This window comes from Typopeltis vanoorti, chromosome 3 (genome assembly GCF_054136105.1).
Source record: "Typopeltis vanoorti isolate ZY-2024b chromosome 3, IOZ_Tvanoo_1.0, whole genome shotgun sequence".
Lineage (NCBI taxonomy): Eukaryota > Metazoa > Arthropoda > Arachnida > Uropygi > Thelyphonidae > Typopeltis > Typopeltis vanoorti.
The window spans coordinates 130,827,376-130,847,450 of NC_143551.1; the positions used below are offsets into that span (position 1 = coordinate 130,827,376).

The window sequence follows — 20,075 nt, forward strand, 5'->3', positions numbered from 1 at the left end:
GTATCATCATGAACTGCTAATGAAATTATTTTTATGGCAAATATTTTACTTTCATTAAAGCCAATTGTTTATCTACAAGTTATTAATTTTTCTACCCAATAAAATGAAAAACTTGTCAAAACTTATATTTTATCTTATGTGCATACACCTTTTAATCTCTTGATGTGCACCTTCATTTAATTGGTGCAGCTGCTTAATTGGGGCCAAATTATGCTATTCTCAACATGGCCCAAATAACTGGAATCCACTATACCTCCTTCTCCTAATAATATTTATACACTTCTTGGAGAACGAAGGCTTAGATAAGGAATGGAAATTGAAAGTAGAATGGGGAATACGTTTCCCCATTCTACTTTCAATTCAAATTTTCAATTTGAATTGAAAGTTCAAATAAGAATTACTTCAGTGGTACATTCAGTGCAAAGGGTTGACTCAGAAGGCTCAAAACAATAATCCAACCATGGAAATGAGGTGCAGAAGTTGCAAAAATTCATTGTCTATCCCTATTTTTGCATTTTATAATGCCTCTCATCAAGTGAATGAGATTGGCTGTAAGAATGTTGCTTCATTGGAGAGAAAGATGTCTCAATTTTATTATTTGTGCAGTTGGCAAAAAACATAAGCCAACTGGAATTGTGAACATTAAAATCACCAAGGAAGATGACCTCACTGTCAGGAAAGTTGAATTGGTGGAAATCAACATTTAAAGAAAGGAAATATAAAAAAAAAAGTTCAGAATCATAGGTTGCATTAGGAGAACTATAGGAGAAAATTTTGTGTTTTTTGATATTTACAATTGAGTTTGTGAGTCATCACATAGGTATTAAAATAGGATATAATGCTAATAACTATAGCTGAATCATTGGCAAAATGACAATACCAAGTTTTTATTTGGACCACAAATATCTATATTGATCCTAACACATAGCTTTAGAGCTTCAAGTGAAATTATTAAAATTAGGTCTTAGATCCTTAACATAAAAAGCATGTACTCTCAGTTTTCTCACAAGAAAATTTTGTTGATATTAGTTTAATCTGTAATACAGTAATTTTTATTGTTGTTGTTCTAGGAGAAAATTGTGTTTAAAAAATTCATTATCAGTTTTATTTTTTTGTTCTAGGCAGTTATTTTTGTTTTCTTGATGGCCCTTGGTACTTAGGCCTCAAAGCAATCTTGTTATTATTATACCTCTTACTGGCATTTCTGTTAAGTTCTCTCACTCACTCAAACCCCTCTCATATTAAATTACCTCATGGTAGTGTAGTGCTGTCTGTCAACTGAATTATTTCTGGTACTTCCCAGTTTATATGAATATAACATTCATTAAGTTAACTAGTAGTAGTAGTGCTGTACTAATGAGAATTTAATCATTAAAATAATAGTTTTTTGTTATAAAAATTCTTCTTATACTGACCTTTTTTAATATACACATAGCTGATATCTAAAACTTTATTCATTTAGCTCACGAAATTACAAGCAGTCAACAGCCAATCTTAGTCAGCAGAGCACTCAGGAATATGAAAGTGACCTAAATTATTCATTAGAGGATGAAAGAAATGATCATCATTGGGATCAAGGAAGAAAAGATGACGTGTATCAACAAGATTTAAGAAACTGGAGTCAGTACTCAGGGCGGCGGCGCAGTTTAGAACGACAACGAGGATTTGATGATGAACCAATAGATGATAGGTATGATAATCATTACAATGATTCTTATGATTATTCTGAAAGTGTTAATGTTTATCGTCAGGACAGCTTTGAAAGCTATACAGATTACAGAGAGGATACTTCAGGACAATCCAATAAGCATTGGGAAAAAAATGAAGTACATGATCATGAAGGAAAATCTGTGGAATCTGGCTCATATTATAAAAATCAGTGGAAAAACACTAGTGAATCTAAAGATAGTTTCAGAAATGAAAGGAGGACTGGCAATGGCAGTTGGGCTTCAGAAGAAACTGGATTTGAAGAACCGAGATGGGAAGCAAAACATGAAGAAACTTCAAGGAGGGAGCAAAAGTTTGAAGGAGAGGTTGAATATAGAAGACCAAGTGTTACACCTAATACGATTAGCACGGAGGAATCTGTTGAAAAGCCTGATGATGAAGAAGAAGAAGAAGAGGTTGAAGAGGAAGAAGTAGCCGAAGAAAAACAAGATGTGCCTCCTAGGAATACTGAAATGTTAGGGATTGATACAGGACAAAATCAGGGAATGTCAAGAGCAAAACTACGTTGGATAACAGCCTTTAATAAGATAGTAGCAGAATTAAATGAGGTAATTTTTGTAAAGCCATTATTCCTTTTTCACTAACATGTCATTGTTTGTACATTTCAGAATAATACTGAAAATTGGGAGATATAAAAGAATGCTAAAAATTGTGATTTCTTTAGTTATCATAGTGTATAACCCTTTTTAGGATAAGGTGTAAAATCTTTTTTTTTTTTAAGATACATAAGAGATATCCATTGGAATCAATTTTCAATAATTTTTTCTAGTCTTGCATGCACACTCACATGCATGTAAATCATTTTGTAGTAATTCTTTTTTTATAAACCTTCTGATTCATCCATTGCATTACAAAGTTATGTCATATTATACAAGTAATGGTGTACTAGAATGCATGAAATTTATGTCAAACTCATAGGTTTAGTTCATTATTTCTATTGCAAAACAATCCTTTGCTGTTTCTCAGAATCACGACTGGCGATCATATTCGGATCTCCAATCATGATCATTCTCTTCGTGGGTTGACTTTCATTCTAGCCTGTTTGGTAGAAAAACCATTACATCCATACATTTCTTGCCCCCCCCCCCCCCCGAAAAAAAAAACAATTTTTATTGTTTTATGTTGAAACCATAACGTCTCTTATTCTTTTCACATTTGGCATAATGCACTCAAAGCCTCAGTAAGAATGCTCTGCTGTATGTGTCAAATAATTTTTGATATTACACCATGTATGTGTGGCTTCTGTTATCCAACCCTTTAGTTATCAACCTGATATACTGCTCTCTGTTGAATAATTGAGGAATTACTGTAGAATCAGCTCTGTTTATATTACAAGTATAATAGGGACCTGCAGAAACCTGTGTTACAATGCCTACCATGATATGCAACAATGTTGGTGTCTTTTTTGTGTATTACATCTCTCTCTTAAAATATAATATACATAATATATTTGTAATGTTCCAGTGCATAGCAGAACAGTACAAATGCATTATGAAATTAGTATTAAATAAAATATTTTAAAATTAATATTTCAAGAATTTTGATACTGATGTTTAAAAATAAACACAAATTACTATATATATATATATATATGTTTAATTTACTTTGACATTTCTGAAATGACTTTAAAAAGTGCATTTTATTTAATTCTGTTGCTTCTTATTATTTTTCAAAATCATAAGTTTGAGACATATGACTTTTGTATATTTTACTGTTACCATGTTATCTTTGTGTTTAACTATACCATTGAGATTTGGAAAATTTTTAGTGCAATATACCAGGGGGGTCAGAGGGAAAAAGTGACATCGATATCCAATTATATCAAGATCTGCGTATACAATAACATACAAATGGTGACTACTGTAGTCTGTTTTTTTTTCGTAGAATAGGTAAACTAGAAATTGAATTTTTCTCAATTCAGAAATTCTGTGGTTTACACTTTTCTCGTAGATTACTTAGCATTTTATGATGTGCATGAATAGAATTACAATTTTGTTCATGCACATTACTCAGATTGATTAGAGAATGTTAATTTATTGATAAAATAGAAATAAATCTATTGAAAGCATGGATCCTATCCCTGTTACACAGTGATCAGCATTCATTTCAGACAAATTATGGAGGCTAAAGTAATTATTTCTAACATGGTTGTAGTCTCTATAATTTGTCTGAAATGAATTGAAAGCATGGAATTTTTAATAATATGCCATTAATTTAAAGAATTTGCATTAGAAAAAAAAATAGTGAAGTAGGGGTGAATAACGTTTATCAGCATCATCAAATTCCTGATATGGTCCCTTGGGGAGGTGACATAATACTATAGCTAACTTTCTGTTGACAATTTTCCTTGAAATTAATATCATTTGTCATGTCTTCAGTATTTTCAGATCTTGTATTTTGGTCTTTTAGAGCCTTGCTATATTAATCTGCCCAGATCTTGGTCAATCTTGAGGTCTTTTCCCTGCCACCTTGGCAACCAATACCAATGTTGTCAATCTTTCCTCTCCAATTCTATTTAAGTGGACATGTCACCTTAGATTAGCCCAGCTGACACAATGCTGAATGCTAACAATGTCAAGCTCCTTCCTGATATCCTAATTTTTAATATGATTCTGCTATTGATACATCAGTTGCTTCCATAATCTTTCTCAGAGCTTTTATAACTGTGTATATTATTTTGAGTATTTTATTTCTAACCCAGTTCTCAGATCCATATGATAATATTTGTTTAGATGCTGGCACATATATAGCTAGTGTAGTGTTTTGATTAATTTCTCTGTTATTCCACATAAATATATTGAGGCTGATCTCCTGCCATACCAGCTTTTTCTAATTCTGTTGCTTAGTTCCATAATTAGCCATATTTGGGAGAGTTTCTGCCTAAGTAGCTGAAATGTTTTACTTGTTCTATAGGTTCTCCATTCAGGACAGTTGATGTTTTGAATGTTCTTACCGTTTTCCTTATTTTTTTATTGCTGATTTTTACACCAAATTTCTCACAATAGTTATTATTTAATTTAGTTAGACTCCCACAGACTAATACTGCATTCATTTAGGAATATAACATCATCTACATAAAGTGAAGAGTTCACTCCAATTTTGATATCAGGTTTGATGCCACTTTTCTTTATAATGTGATCTATATAGATTGTGAATAACAGCAGAGATAATATGCACCCTTATCTCATTGCCTAATTAACATCAAACCATCTCCTGTCCTTCCTTCAATTCTAATTGCTGACTCACCTCTTAAATATAGACTATGTATATAATGTGATATGTGATATTATGTTCCATTTACACCATAATGCAAATCTTTGTTCACATGAATTCTAAACTATTTGAATTACAGTGAAATTCTCATCAGGGTTGCTTAAGGATCAACCCTGATGAGAATATGGAGAACCGACTAGGGCTTCTGACCTAATGTCCAATCCTCACCTTCACATGGTGCACCCTTTTAGTGGGTATCCACTGGGTACTGAACGAATGAAGATGGCTGGCAATTTGGGACTTAGCTGACCAAATTGTACTTTCTATTGGCTTAAACCACAAATGCACATGAATTGTATGTGATGAGATTTCATACTGGCTGGGGTGTGGCCCGATTAAACAAGTTCTCCACTGTTTTCATCAGGGAACCAGGGTGAACAGTCAAAAGTCATACTGGAACAAGCTCCAGCTCAACATCTAGAAAAAGGAGAAAAATCCAACATCAAAAGAACTGAAGATGGGAACAATCAATATAAGGAGTATTAATAGAAAAGAAATTGAACTTGCAGAAGAATTGGAGAAGTACCACATGGACATAATTGTCATTACTGAGACAAAGAAGACAAAAAAAGACAAAATAAATAATAAGTATAGGATGTTATTTTCAAGCAATAATGATCAAAGAAAGGAAGGAGTAGTGATGGCATTCAACAGCAAACATGAAGATAAACTTCTTGATATGAATACTAAATAACTTAAGGAATTCACAATGTATACTGGAATATAAATTAAAATAAACTTTAATATATATACTTCCTATATTTTGGCAACGTCACGTTGCCATCTTCATGGGAACATAAGATTAAGACATGTGCACGCAGGCACTAAAAACAGCAAATCTTAATCTTGTGTTCCCATGAAGATGGCAACGTGACATTACCGAAATACGTTTTGAATTCCTTAAGTTATTTAGTAATCGTGTGCAACCAACATATAAGCCTTTCTACGAGAATTGAAGGCTGTTTCATGTAGAGTCATGTGGGCAAACTTCAAAATGGGGACATGGACAATGAAACTTATTTGTGCCTGTGGTGTCACAGAAGCTTCTTCCAAGGAAGAAGCAGAGGAATTTTTTGAGTCATTAGAACAGGAAACTGATATAAAGAAAATGGAAAAAGTGGTCCTTGTCGGAGATCTTAATGGCAAAGTAGGAAATGAATCCCACCAAGCATATAGGAAAATTTGGAGAAAGGGCAAAGCTAACAATAACATGTATTTACTGGACTTTTGCTCAGGACATAGACTAGTCATTACTAACACCATGTTTCAACATAAAGATGTGCACAAGTTCACATGGAGAGAAGACAAGAAATAAGAAAAACCTCATTGACTATGTCATTGTTAATAGTAATATATGCTTGTTTTAGGATACAAGAGTGTACAGAGGATTTGAAATTGGAAGTGACTGTTACTTAGTACTTACTTACTTACTGTCCTCTTCTGTGTTTCCACAACAACCTCCAGGATTCTCAGTTTCTTGCGTAACTGGTGAGCTGTCTATAGATTTGTAATCCAGAGTTAACCTTTATTGATGTAATCTTTCTTCTAATTAGCATACAGAGTGAGGTTGGGTAGTCTTTTTCTCTTAGTGTCATTTTCTCGACATGTCCATACCATTGAAGTTGTCTTCTTTTCATCTTTTCTATTAATGAGTGTATAGTTTAGGTCTTGTCTTACAGTTCATTTGTTTTCTTTTCTGTCCATTTTGTTTTATTTATTTTTCTGAGACATTTCATTTTGAAAGGCTCCAGTTTTCATATCTCTGTCTTCTTGAGTGTCCAAGTTTCTGATGCATATAGCAGTAGGTATTATAATTGCATTATATAATTTTATTTTTAGGGGTTTGGAGATTTTATTTTTCTAGATTTTACCTAACTTATTAAATGATGACCATGCAGTCGATATTCTATGTTTAGTAGTGGTCATGGTATCTAAGTGTTCTGTTATTACTCTTCCTAAATAATTGTTTTGTTCAATTTTTGATCAAGGAGAAGTTTATTCTTTCTTCATTTTTTCCAATTACCAAGATTTTTGTTTTGTCCGTATTTATGATCATGCTGTATTCTTGAGTCATATTGTTTAGTTTGGTTATTAGGTTCACCAGGATTCAATGGAACAAAATGAAAGTGTTTATATAACAGTTATTTTTTTCTGGAAAGGCTATAGAAAGAAAGCTGTGAAACACATATTTACAATCGAAACCTTAACAAAAATTATTGCCTAAAACTTTCTCAATTTTGAGAAGTTATAGTGACTAATACTTAATATTCATGTGTTCCGTAAATTTTAATTAATTGTTTATATTTAAAAATATTTATTAACTAATTTATTTTATTATAATTATTTTTGAATATATATTAATGAAGATGGCGCTATTCTACTACTGCTGATAGTGCATATAATACCACATACTTTCAATTGAATTGATGTTCTCTTTTTTGCGATTGTTTTCCTGCAATTGTATTGAAAATGGCTATGAAACATAGCTGAAAATTCTTCAAATAAAAAGATTTAAATAAACATGGTTCTATTACTTATAATGAATTCTACTTACGTCTTGATTTTTAGATAATAGTCTCGCATCTCTCATTACCTGATTTACAGTCTTTCTCTCAGATATTCACTATCATCTCACCAACATTATTATTCTGTTGCCATAACCACAGTCTCTATCATTCCTCCAGGCAAGCACTCCTCTAATCTATACATCCTAAATCATCACTTCTCTCTACATCGCCCCTCGCAGCTTAATTCATTATTCTCTCACTGGTAATCGCTAACTGTTTCTACTTTCACACATGCATTCTCTCTCTCTTGCAGCTATAGTTTCTCAATTTCCTCTAATTTCCTGTCATTCTAATCCATTCTCTTGCCTTCCTTTCTCTCTTGCTTTCTCCTTGTCATGATTTTCTCTTCTACTCTTTACCCTCTTTCTACACTTTCAACTTAAATAGTTCTCCTAGAACCAATTAAGTTGAAAGCAGTTCTCCTTTCATTCATTCGCACGGTCAAGGACATCCATCAAACAAATCTCTTGATGCCTTTGAGCCATTTTTCTCACCCTAAAACACACCACTCATGTCTGTATGTTGGTACTAATTCTTTTGCTACTAAAGTTCCTGAGACAATAATTCACAAGTCACCCAGCACTTCCTATATCACGTTGGAGGCTTAATGGATTTTTTACAACACTCAAAAAGAATTCAAATAGAATTTATCATCATCATCATCAAATTCCTGCCATGTACCCTCAAGGGGTGTACAGGATATGACAGTACTACATGAAAAGATTACATCATTACTAACTTCCTATCTACAATTTTCCTCCAAATCAGTCTGTTACTTGTCAAGACTCCAACATTATCGGATCTTATATTTCTATCGTCTAAGGCACTTTGTACCGTATCAATCCACCTATATCTTGGTCTTCCTCTGGGTCGTTTTCCTGCCAACCTGGCAGAGAACACTTGTTTTGCTAATCTTTCCTCTCCCATTCTATTTAAGTGACCATACCATCTGAGATTAGCTCTGCTAATGCATTCCTGGATGCTGACAATGTCAAGTTCTTTCCTAATATCCTCATTTTTAATATGATATTGCCATTGATGCCATCTGTTCACGCCTCTAATCTTTCTCAGGACTCTCATATCTGCGGTCTCTAGTCTTTGGTCAAGTGTTTTACTTCTGACCCAGCTCTCAGATCCATAAGTTAAAATTGGTTTGAACACAGTCTTGTATACAGCTAATTTAGTGTTCCGACTAATTTCTTTCTTATTCCATATGAATTTATTCAATTGACTTCCCACGATACCAGCTTTTCTGATTCTGTTGTCTATTTCTATATTTAGTTTACCATCTTCAGTAAAAATTGTGCCTAAGTAGCTGAAATGTTTTACTTGTTCCACAGGTTCTCCATTCACAACACAGTTGACATTTTCAATGATTCTGCCTATTTTCATTGTCTTTGTCTTTTTATTGCTGACCTTCATACCATATCTATTATTACAACAGCTATTCAATTTAGTCAGAGAATCTTGCAGACTTGTAGTGGATTTATTTACAAGTATAACATCATCCGCATAAAGCAAAGAGCTGACATTAACATCTCCAATTTTCATATCAGGTTTAATACCTCATTCTTTCATAATGTGATCCATATAGATAATGAATAACAGAGGGGATAACGTACATCCTTGTCTCACACCAGATTTAACATTAAACCATCTTCCTGTACTTCCTTCAATTCTAACTACTGACTCACAACTCAAATAAAGACTAAGTATTGCTTGATATAATGCCCCATTGACACCATATAACTGCAGCGTATTGAATAGCTTCTCTCTTGGCACCTTGTCATATGCCTTTTCCAAATCGACAAAACTTAAATACAGATCTTTGTTATATTCCCATGCTTTCTCGACTATTTGTCGTAAAGTGAAGATCTGATCCTGACAGCCTCTATTTGGCCTGAATCCAGCTTGTTCTTCACCAAGCTTTTCTTCCACAATTCTTCTCAACCGTTTCTCAAGTATACTTGCATAGATCTTGCCAGGAACACTCAGTAGGGAAATACCTCTGTAATTCTCACATTCAGTTTTATTTCCCTTTTTATATATGGGTACTACGAGAGCTCTACTCCAATCATCGGGAATTCGTCCCTCTGTCCAGGCTTTCTGAACTATGCAGTGCAGCCACTGTAAGACTCTTATACCACCATACTTCAGCATTTCTGGTCGAATATCATCTACTCCTGCTGCCTTTCCACATTTCAAGCCTTTGATGGCTTTTTCTACTTCAATTATGGATATGTATTCCTGACTGCATGCCTGGTCAGTGTTTTTTATCACTGTGCTGTCATCACTGCTTGTTTCATTTAGCAGTTTTTCAAAGTAATTACTCCATACTTCAAGGATATCTTTTTCTCCTGTTTTCATTTCACGTTTATCATCTCTAATTCCTTTTACAGCACTCTTTCCTCCATTCCTAAGCTTCTTCAACAACCTCCAGAATATTTTGCCACCTTCTTGATATTTATTTTCTATATTCTTGCCAAAGTCCTCCCATGACTTTTGTTTAGCTAGTTTTACACACTGTTTAGCTTTCTTACATTTGTCTCTGTATTCTGTAAGAGTAAAAGCTGACTTATTTGCCAGGAACTTTTGATATGCTTTCTTCTTTTCCTTCACTGCCTCTTTAACTTCCTGTGTCCACCAGGGAGTTCTGATTTTTTTATCTTTGCACACAACCTCACCACATGCCTCTCTGGCAGAATCAATCAATGTTTCCTTCAGAGTTTGCCACTGAATCTCCAAGGTTTGATTCCTGTTCTCAAACTCTTTCATTTTCTTTTCAATAATATTTCTGTATTTTAGTCTACAGTTTACATTTGAGAGCTGCTCAACTTTTATTCGCTTTAAAACTTTCTTACATGTTATTCTTTTCAATATGAAATTCAATTTTATCCTGCTCAAGACTAAATAGTGATAACTTCCAATTTCAAATCCTCTGTACACTCTGGTGTCCTGCACCAGGAAGAAAACATCACCATCAACAATAACATAGTCAATGAGACTTTTCTTATTCCTAGCCTCTTCTCTCCATGTGAATTTGTGCACATTTTTATGTTGGAACATGGTGTTAGTAATAACCAGTCCATGTCCTGAGCAGAAATCCAACAGATATTTGCCATTATTATTAGCTTTGCTCTTTTCTCCAAATTTTCCCAAAATATTTTTGTATGTCTCACAATCATTTCCTACTCTGCTATTTAGATCCCCTACAAGGACCAACTTTTCCTTTTTCATTGTGTCAGTTGCTTTTTCTAAAGCCTCAAAAAATTCCTCCACTTCTACCTTAGTAGAACCTTCTGTGGGACCATAGGCACAAATAAGTCTCATTGTCCAGTTCCCCATTCTCATATTTGCCCACATTACTCTACTTGAGACTGACTGCCATTCAAGAAGATTAGCCTTGTATTTTGTGTTGAATACTATGGCTACTCCTTCTTTTCCTTGATTGTTATTGCCTGAATATAACATTTTGTATTTATTGCTCAGAAAGATCTCACCAGTTTTGGTCTTTTTTGTTTCAGTAGCCCCTATTATGTCGATCTGGTACTTATCTAATTCCTCAGCTAGCTCCATTTCTTTGCCATTCAGGCTTCTTACGTTGATAGTACCAATCTTTAACTCTGGTGATGTTGAGTTGGGGTTTGTTTTCAGATTTGTTCCAGTAGCTGACTTTTCGCTGTTCGCCCTGGTTCCCTGGCGAAAACAACGGGGGCCTTGTTTAACCGGGCGACGCCCCAGCCGGCATGAAATTTTGTCATATTGTACCATCATTTTTTATTTTGGTTTAACCAATAAGAATACAATTTGGTCGGCTAAATCCCAAATTGCCAGCCCATCCTCGTTCGTTCAGTATCAAAGTAGATACCCAACAGGGTGCACCACGAGAAGGTGAGGATTGGACATTAGGTCAGAAGCCCTGGTCGGTTCTCCGCATTCCTTTAAAGGCTATGTGGAGGTCTCCTCTCAGTTATACAACTTTGACCCTTAAGCACTCCAAATAGAATTTAATACTTCCTATATTTCGTCCTAGTCACTAGGACATATACGGGGATTACAAAAACAACTAATGTAACATGCACACACAAATCTTACAATACTAAGCCCAACCACGTGGGTGACACTAAAGTCCTATCTAGGTGGAGCGCCCTCTAAGGGCGGTAGTAGGTGGCCTGGAATGTAAGGTGGGACCTCTGGTGATGAGTGTTTCCCAAATCTTCGGAAGCTTAATGCAACTGTATTTATTAAGATTTGGTTGGTTTCTGAGAGCTGCTGCTTCGAAAAGTCTCTCTCTCTTGAATTTGCTGTGGTGGAGCATGGTGGTTTTCTTCCATGATACTCTGTGGGTGGTGTCCAAAACATGGTCAGCCAAACCTGAATGGCTTGGCTGACCTTTTTTTGGATGCAGTGTAGCCACCTTATGGATCGTACTTCTGTTCCTGTAACAAGATCCAACATTCTCATACCCCAAGTCCCCTCTGTGACACTTTACTTCAAGTAATTATCTCTCAGTAAGTTTATAAATTTCATTTCCTGCCTGCACCAATGTGCAGGCAGGAAATGAAATTTCTTCTCCTTCCAATCTGTCTCTGAATTTGAAATCCCCCCATAATAATTACTTGTCTTGCATTTATGTACTCATTTGTTTATGCATGTCTTCCATATCATCCCTGGCATTCTTTGGCCTATAGCAGCAACCAATTTTATATATTATCATATTGGCCTCAATCTCACAACATGTTGAGATTGTTGTGTCTCAAAAGAACTTTATAGCAGTACCCTATCCCTTGTCCTGTCTACTCTGTCCTCTCTGAAAATACTGAATACATCAATATTTTCAGATTATGATCTGCTGTTGGCCAAGTATCACTAATGACTATAACATTTGTCAGGGTTGCACTAATCAATACCCCAAACTCCTCCCTCTTGTTCCTGATGCTTCTGGCATTAGTATATCGAAACTGTAGCATCCTCTTAGGCCCCAACTAGCTTTTCATCCTGATTAGACTATCCCAATCGATATTGTGGTCTGAGGGACTATATTCCACATTTTTTGTTTATTCACACACTTGTTTGTTTCATGAGTGCCTTCACACATTCATCTACATCTGCCCTAATTTCTTTAGTTTCCTTGACTTTATCACTTCCATACTCTCAGTGAGCAAAGCTACACCTTACTCTAAATCCATTTAAGTGCAATCCATCAGCATTATACAAATCCTTCTGTCCATAGGTCCACAAACTCGATATCATTCCTTCTGTACAACCTATGTATTGATTTATTAGCTATCTTTGCCCTCTTTTTCATTTCACCTCTATCATAGCATGGCATAGACTCATAAACTTTGCCTTCTTGCTCTTTTTTTTTTTTTTCTCTTCTTCCAATAACTCTTTCACATCTTCTCTCATACAATACTTTTCACTTCTCAGGTCAATTCCTTCACCTTCTCTTTTTGCATTCTAATAGCATAACTGATATAATTAATTTTTACACCAGGGAAACAAGTTTTTGTAGTGCTTTTGTGAAGTAGTATTCCGCTTATCCTAGAATCACCATAAAAAAATTATCTGCTTTATGCTCTTTCTCTCATTAATTCTTATAATTTTCTTTTTGGCTTTGGACCTCTTGCTTTTCTATGTTATCAGTTTTGACTGATCTCTTGCTGTTTCTGCAGCTTTTCAATCTCGTGCTTTGTTCTGTAAAGGACTACGTTCAAGCACATTATTTATTTATTTAGGTCTTCAATGTTCCCCTGAATGTCCGCCACTGCGCTTTCCATATTATATTTGATATATACATTTTCAGTCTGCTGTCAATACTGTGAACTCTACTATCATGTAATTTGTGCTCTCCACATTCATTCTCAAAACATTTATTGTACACTCACTCTCACTATACTCACTAGTTTTGCTCTCTATCCACAAATCTTTCAACTTTGCAACGAGTACATCTCACAAATTTTATACTAGACGAAACCATGCAAATTTAGCTTCCCCATCAAAGACATCATGATCACTATTCTGCTGCTACATATAGTTGCCACACAATATATGATTTAAGGAAATATATGCGTTTTACTTCTTTTTGCAGCGTTACAAGTCGATAACGTTCACTAGTTATCTTCAAACCTTGAACTTCAAGTTTTTATACAGGAACTCGCAGCATTCCAGATCGTGTGAGCAGAACTATTCTGAGGTGGTGTCACAAACAGAATAGGACAGGAACACACAGATATTTAATTAAATAAACAAATTATGAGGGTTAGCAGATTGTAAAAAAGCACTATCCCCCATGAATGAGATAAATGTTAATCTGTATAAATTTGGACAATGAAGTAACATTTCACAGATCTCCTTATAAAGATATCAGATAAAAAATCTGCCTCTTAGGTAGGATTTTACCAAGTTAAATTGTTCAGATTCTTGATTCCTATTCGTCCACAATAAGACAGGCCACAAGAGCAAGAAATCTTAGATATCTGGAATAAGTGGAAGAAGCTTGCCTTTTGGTGAAGAGTGAAAGGTGGAGATTTTTCTGACAGAATAAAATAGACAAAACTGTTCAGAAGCTTAACTTTTTACAATATGTTCTGATGTTCCCCCCTCAGTCAACATTAAAATGGAAGAAACTGACCGATAGATGAAGTTAGTGCACAAAGTACCCACCTTCAATTTCAGACTTTTTCATTAAGACTTTGCAACCAAAAAGTCATTAATTGATGTTAATCAAATCAAATGCAATGTGTTCCATTTTTTTTTCCAGTTCAATTCAAAATTACTATTAAAAGTAGGGTAATTTTTGGCACCATTTTAAGCCCAGTTATCAGTGTTCATATACATTATGGAAAATTATGGAGACAACTACCGTGTTAGAGCAAAACTTTAGTTTAATATAAACCAAAATGAACACTTGACATTACAACTTTCATATCAAGGTCACCATCTGGAGCATACACATATATACAGAGAAACAAGCTGCACTACAATCTACATGGTTTGCTAAAGTTACTGACCAACCATTACAACAATTATTGGTCTGACTTGTGGTGAGAAAAAAACACCTTTACTATATCAAAGCTAGAGTCCTATTATTATTATTATTATCTGTTGTTGGGTTACAAAATTAAATTGGGCTGGAGAGCAACATGTTTATATATATATATATATATATATATATATATATATATATATATAAAATAAAAAAAAAAACTGTGATTATACATATAAATTTCAACCAATTGGTATGGAATAGTTTCCAATAAAAGCTGAAAATTGCTTCAAGTACTAAAGTATGCTAGATACTAAGTAGGCTGAATATGTGCCATCCAAATTCTTGGAATTTTTATGCCACCATTATTGTTGAGATTAGGGTGATTATTCAGAATTTCACAGGCTTCTTTAAATTTTCTCATACCAGGTTTTTGTATGATGTAAAGAGCAGGAACTTTTCCAATCAATTTGGTGTAAGGTGTTGACAGCATGATCTGAGAGACCTGCTTCACCAAAATTGTTACATTTAATGTGTCTTTTGTATTTTTTTTTACGTATAGGGATATTGTACATCCAGTTTCACCAATATAAGGTAAGTTACTGGTGCAGCAGATGCAATAAACTCCAGGATGTGCCAATAGGAGAAGAGGATCCTTAAAGGAGTTGAATATGTTTTTTAATTTTATAAGTGGTTTAAAAAAAACATATTCAACTTCTCTAAGGATCCTCTCCTCCCATTGGCACATTCAAGCAATTTTCAGCTTTTATTGGAAACTATTCTATAGCAATTGGTTGAAATTTATATGTATAATCACAGTTTTTTATTTTTATTTTATATATATATATATATATATATATATATATACTTGGCCACCCCCCCCCAGGTTCCAGAAACATAAAAACGTTTCAAATTTCACCTTATCTTTTTATATATATAAAGTAGCTATATATATATATAAACAAGTTGCTCTCCAGCCCAATTTAATTTTGTAACCCAACATATAATAATAATAATAGGACTCATGCTTTGATGTAGTCAAATTTTTTTTTTTCTCTCACCAGAGGTCAGTCCAATAATTGTTGTAACGGTTGGTCAGTAACTTTAGCAAACCATGTAGATTGTAGTGCAGCTTGTTTCTCTGTATATATATGTGTGTGTGTGCTCCAGATGATGACCTTGATATGAAGGTCAAAACGTCGAGTGTTCAATTTTGGTTTATTACTTAATGGATGTGGTGCTTGCCTCCTCTGTGCTTGGCCGCTTGAAGTTAGACCTAGGTTCTAGTCTAGTCGCTGACTGGAGGAACTTTTTCTAAGCCTATCTTCGACCAGTTCCTGGGTTAGTCGATCTCTGGCACGGGCAAGCGGGTTTTTCCTCCCGGGAACTCAGGTTTTTCGTCCCGTAAACTCAAGAAAATTGACCGTAGTATCCACATTATTTCAGACAGTGACATATCTTGTTAGGGTTAGGTACCAAGAGATGGCAGCACTTGTTTGCCAGCCTCTTCATCGGTGGCTGCTATAATTAGTGATAGACATGGGCCAGCTAACTCTAATTGGCTACCGGTGGAGATTGAACTACCCACTCAGTCTCCAAAAGCTAGATAGGGTATAAAGTCCTCGCCTACTCCCTATTAGGGAATAAAAGGCATTATTTGATTGATTGATTTGATTAAAAATCTCCACGGAGTCAAAAACTCATCGTGGGAGGTCCACTGTTATACACGCAGTTTATCATACCACACCTTAAATATATTCATTGTCTCTGCGCTCACCACACTCTCGGGCAATGCATTCCAACCACTCTCCATGCAAAATACCTGCTCCTTGCTCACACCCTCCTTATACTGCTTCCAGGGATGACCTCTTGTTCTCCTGCTATCTTCATGCATTCTGTGTATAACCTCCCCGACATTAATCTGGTAATAACCTCTTAACAGCTTATATGTCTCGATCATATCCCTCCTCCTTCTATCCACCAATTTCTGCAAATTGCATTTTGTCAATCTGTCTTCATACTCCACTCTGTCTTCATTCCAGAGACCAGAAACCACCTTAGTCAATCGCTTCTGAACTTTTTCCAACGCATTTTCATCTTTTTGAAAACCAGGTGATCAGATCTGTGCGCAGTAATCCATATGTGGCCTGATCAAAGCCTTATACAAAGGAACTGTTAATAATTAGTGGATTTTTATATAGAAGATATTCATAGATATTATCATAATATTAATCCTACCATAGAGATGATCTCTTTTCAACAATTACTTTTAATTTATTTCCGAGTGTACCTGTATATTTATTTATTTGCACAAGGGTTCATTCCGATTGGTGCAATGACCTTTTTTACTATTTCTTTCAGAATCCAAATAAATCACTAACTCAAGACCAAAATACAAAATAAACACCTTTAGCATAACAAAAAACAATATATATATACACTTCAAACAAATATTACATAACTAACTACAAATTGATTGGATCCAAGGCCTTTTAAAAATAAACTTACACTTAAGACTAGACTAAACACTTTGTTTTCACAATGACAAAATGTTCATAGCCAGTTTCTTTCTTTGTCAAGGCCCTTTTCCGAAGATATATGACTTTATTCTTCATTTTCACAGGATCCTTTTTCCTCACTCATGTAGCACACATTTAATTCTTCCTGACTCAATTCTGTCTCCTTTCCAGTAGAAATAATAGTCAGATCTGGCGTCCTTAAGAGAGATGAAACTTCCTAATCAGAGTTTTCTCTAACATCCCTTTAGAACGTGAATAGCAATTTCTTATTTTATTCATAATGCTTAATGACAGTCTTAACTCTTCCACTTTAAAGAAATTTACAGTTCTACGATTCCCTTTTCGGAACCTACTATAAATCTTTCAATTAGCGTTTCTTCCAATATTCCTTTTAAAACACCTATAGCAATATTTCCCTTTTATTTATCAATACTTATTCCACTTTAAACTTAATAGTTCCACGATTCCTTTTTCGAAATATACTATTAATTTTCCTCTGACTGTCACAAAAAAACTTAAGTTCCTCCGAGCCTAAATATCTGCCGACCTGTGTTCTAATTTTCTCTCCGAACGCTATCATCTTTATTTCTGTTACTCAGATACCGAACACTTTCCTTGTCAGCTGTCAATCACACATCGAACTTCTTGGCGAGCATGCGCACTCCTTGAAAATGGCAAGCGAGAAACTAAATACTGTACTGTATGATGGCTGACACGGTTGTTTCCGTTAGCAACAAGAGAATGTTCATAAAACACAAAACTTAATATTTTAAACTACTATAAAATTTTTTAAAGTAATACAACTATTCAAATCCGGTAAGTACATAAACATTTTAACTGCTTTACATATCACTTTTGACAAAACAATTTCCATAACGGTACTGTCATGGTTACTTTCCTTTGCACTTTCTGAAATTTTTTGTTGGCTTACCACGGTACCTTATCTTACTTATATATCCCTTCTCTCTTCTATCAAAATCTTACTGGCCATGCCATTATTTGTTATAATATTTAACTTTGTATTGCACCCCTTTGACTATGCCCCTTGTTCAACGTTCTTTCTCCTTTTGCTTTACCTTGTGCCTTTGTTACTTGTTTATTATAATGCTACTGTTATCTTAGCTCTCTCACATATGCAAGTAAATCGCTTGTCTCCTATCAAATAATTTTTATCTCAAGATCTTTGCAGTCTTATTGGCCTCTTTATTTTTTTAGACATCATCTTATCACACAACAATCTGATGGAGTTCACCCGATAAGTATTAACATATTTATTTCTTCACTGCGCCAGCTAATACCTAGGATAGAAAGGATTCTTGCTCAGGGTGACCCCTTCAGAGTGATACATGATAATTAGATCAAGATTAATCTTATCCCTCTGCTTGCTTATTTCTTTCTCACAGTTGTTGCTTGGTTAATATAATTGTACTCATGGGTTTATCCCACTTAGTTCGTTGATATTTTTATAAGCGGTAGTTTTGAATTCATATAACATAAGCAGATCAGGCAATTACTTGAATGAAACAATTTAATGAGCCTTAAAGAGATACACAATTATACAATTCAAACAGGTTATTATGAATGCACTCAAGTTAGATCAAAGGCTCTAATTAATTTATACTAATCACACATGTTAAATTGCAATAACCACTAATACAATTAATTTAGTATAAATTCATAGGTAATCATCATGCCATTCTGATACACGTGGCCATGAGTTAACACAATAACACACTTTATACATTAAATTTAGCGTGATCAGATATCTACTCGGCCTTGTGGGCAAACAAATCTTAACACTATCTCGGGCCTATGCCGAAATATAGACTATTCTTACAGTCCCTTAAAGTTTAGTCCAATACAATGTTCTCACAGGGAATTCACTTTCTTCTATAACTGGAAATAGCAATTCAAAGATCTACATTACCATCTCTGTCCTTAAATTCTTAATTTTCTTCCTGCCCTGTCTGATCATCGAGGCCTTCAGTATAGTCTTTTAAGAGGATATCTTTCGTTGATCTGTGCGAGTAGAATTTCAGTGGGAAAACTGGGAGGTGGCACGGTAACGTCGCCTTAAAAGGACGTCATCAATTTGGTTCTTCCGTCACACGACAACGCACGGCTATCCTAGAGCACAGACATAGCTTGGCCCATTACGAACGCTATGACAGACGAACCAAATGGCTTCCACGACTGGCCAGGAACTTCCTCGACGACGAGCTCGACCACTTTCCAAGAGATCAGGAACCAGGAATTCAGGAAAAAAGATCTGGAATCCTCTTTGCCAGGCCTTTTTGTTTAATTTTTTCCTCTCGGCAATTCTCGATCTTCGTGATGCCTGCCAACGCGGTCATGTGTGCTAATGTCAATCTCCTTAGCTCCCTCTATTTTAGTCGCACGTGTGCCTGCTTTCCTTTCCTGGAAGACGCTTTGGTTTCCCTTTCTGGTACTTCTCTCCCTCCCTTCTTTTGCATAATGCAGGATGGCAAGAGTGACCCTTGAACCCTGACTCATAGGCCTTGCTAATTTAGTACCAGAGACTGGTTTTTTCCAAGTGGATTTGCCAGCTTACATGGATCTCTGTATCTGGTCCACACTTAATACAGATTACATATAAAAGCATATTATACAAATGTATGTAATTCCTAAATTTTAATTGTTTTGCACTTGTAAACAGCTTACACTTATCCTATTGCCAACGTTCCATATTCTCTGCCTAAGTTGTATTAAAGTTGTGACCTGAATAATTTACATTAAACATTTCTTAGCCCTTTTAGGACACAACAGCACATCGCAAGTGCCGACAATCCGTGTTATGAAACAAAACTAATAAACATACTAACATAAACAATACGTTAAAATATTCAGAATTTTAAATTATGAACTTTTTCCAACGCATTTTCATTTTTTGAACACCAGGTGATCAGATCTGTGCACAGTAATCCATACGTGGCCTGATCAAAGCCATATACAAAGGAACCATAACATCCTTACTTCTAC

At 34.9% G+C, this 20,075-nt stretch overlaps 1 protein-coding gene across 1 annotated transcript in view; it reads left to right on the top strand.

Annotated features, from left to right (window-relative positions):
- The window catches only part of unc-13 (protein unc13 homolog), a 1,156,644-nt gene that overhangs the window by 245,318 nt on the left and 891,251 nt on the right, over positions 1–20,075 (top strand). Inside the window, exon 9 of the mRNA XM_090416011.1 lies at positions 1,463–2,276. Within this exon, the coding sequence (XP_090272137.1) occupies positions 1,463–2,276 (814 nt within the window). The remainder of the gene's footprint in view (positions 1–1,462; positions 2,277–20,075) is intronic.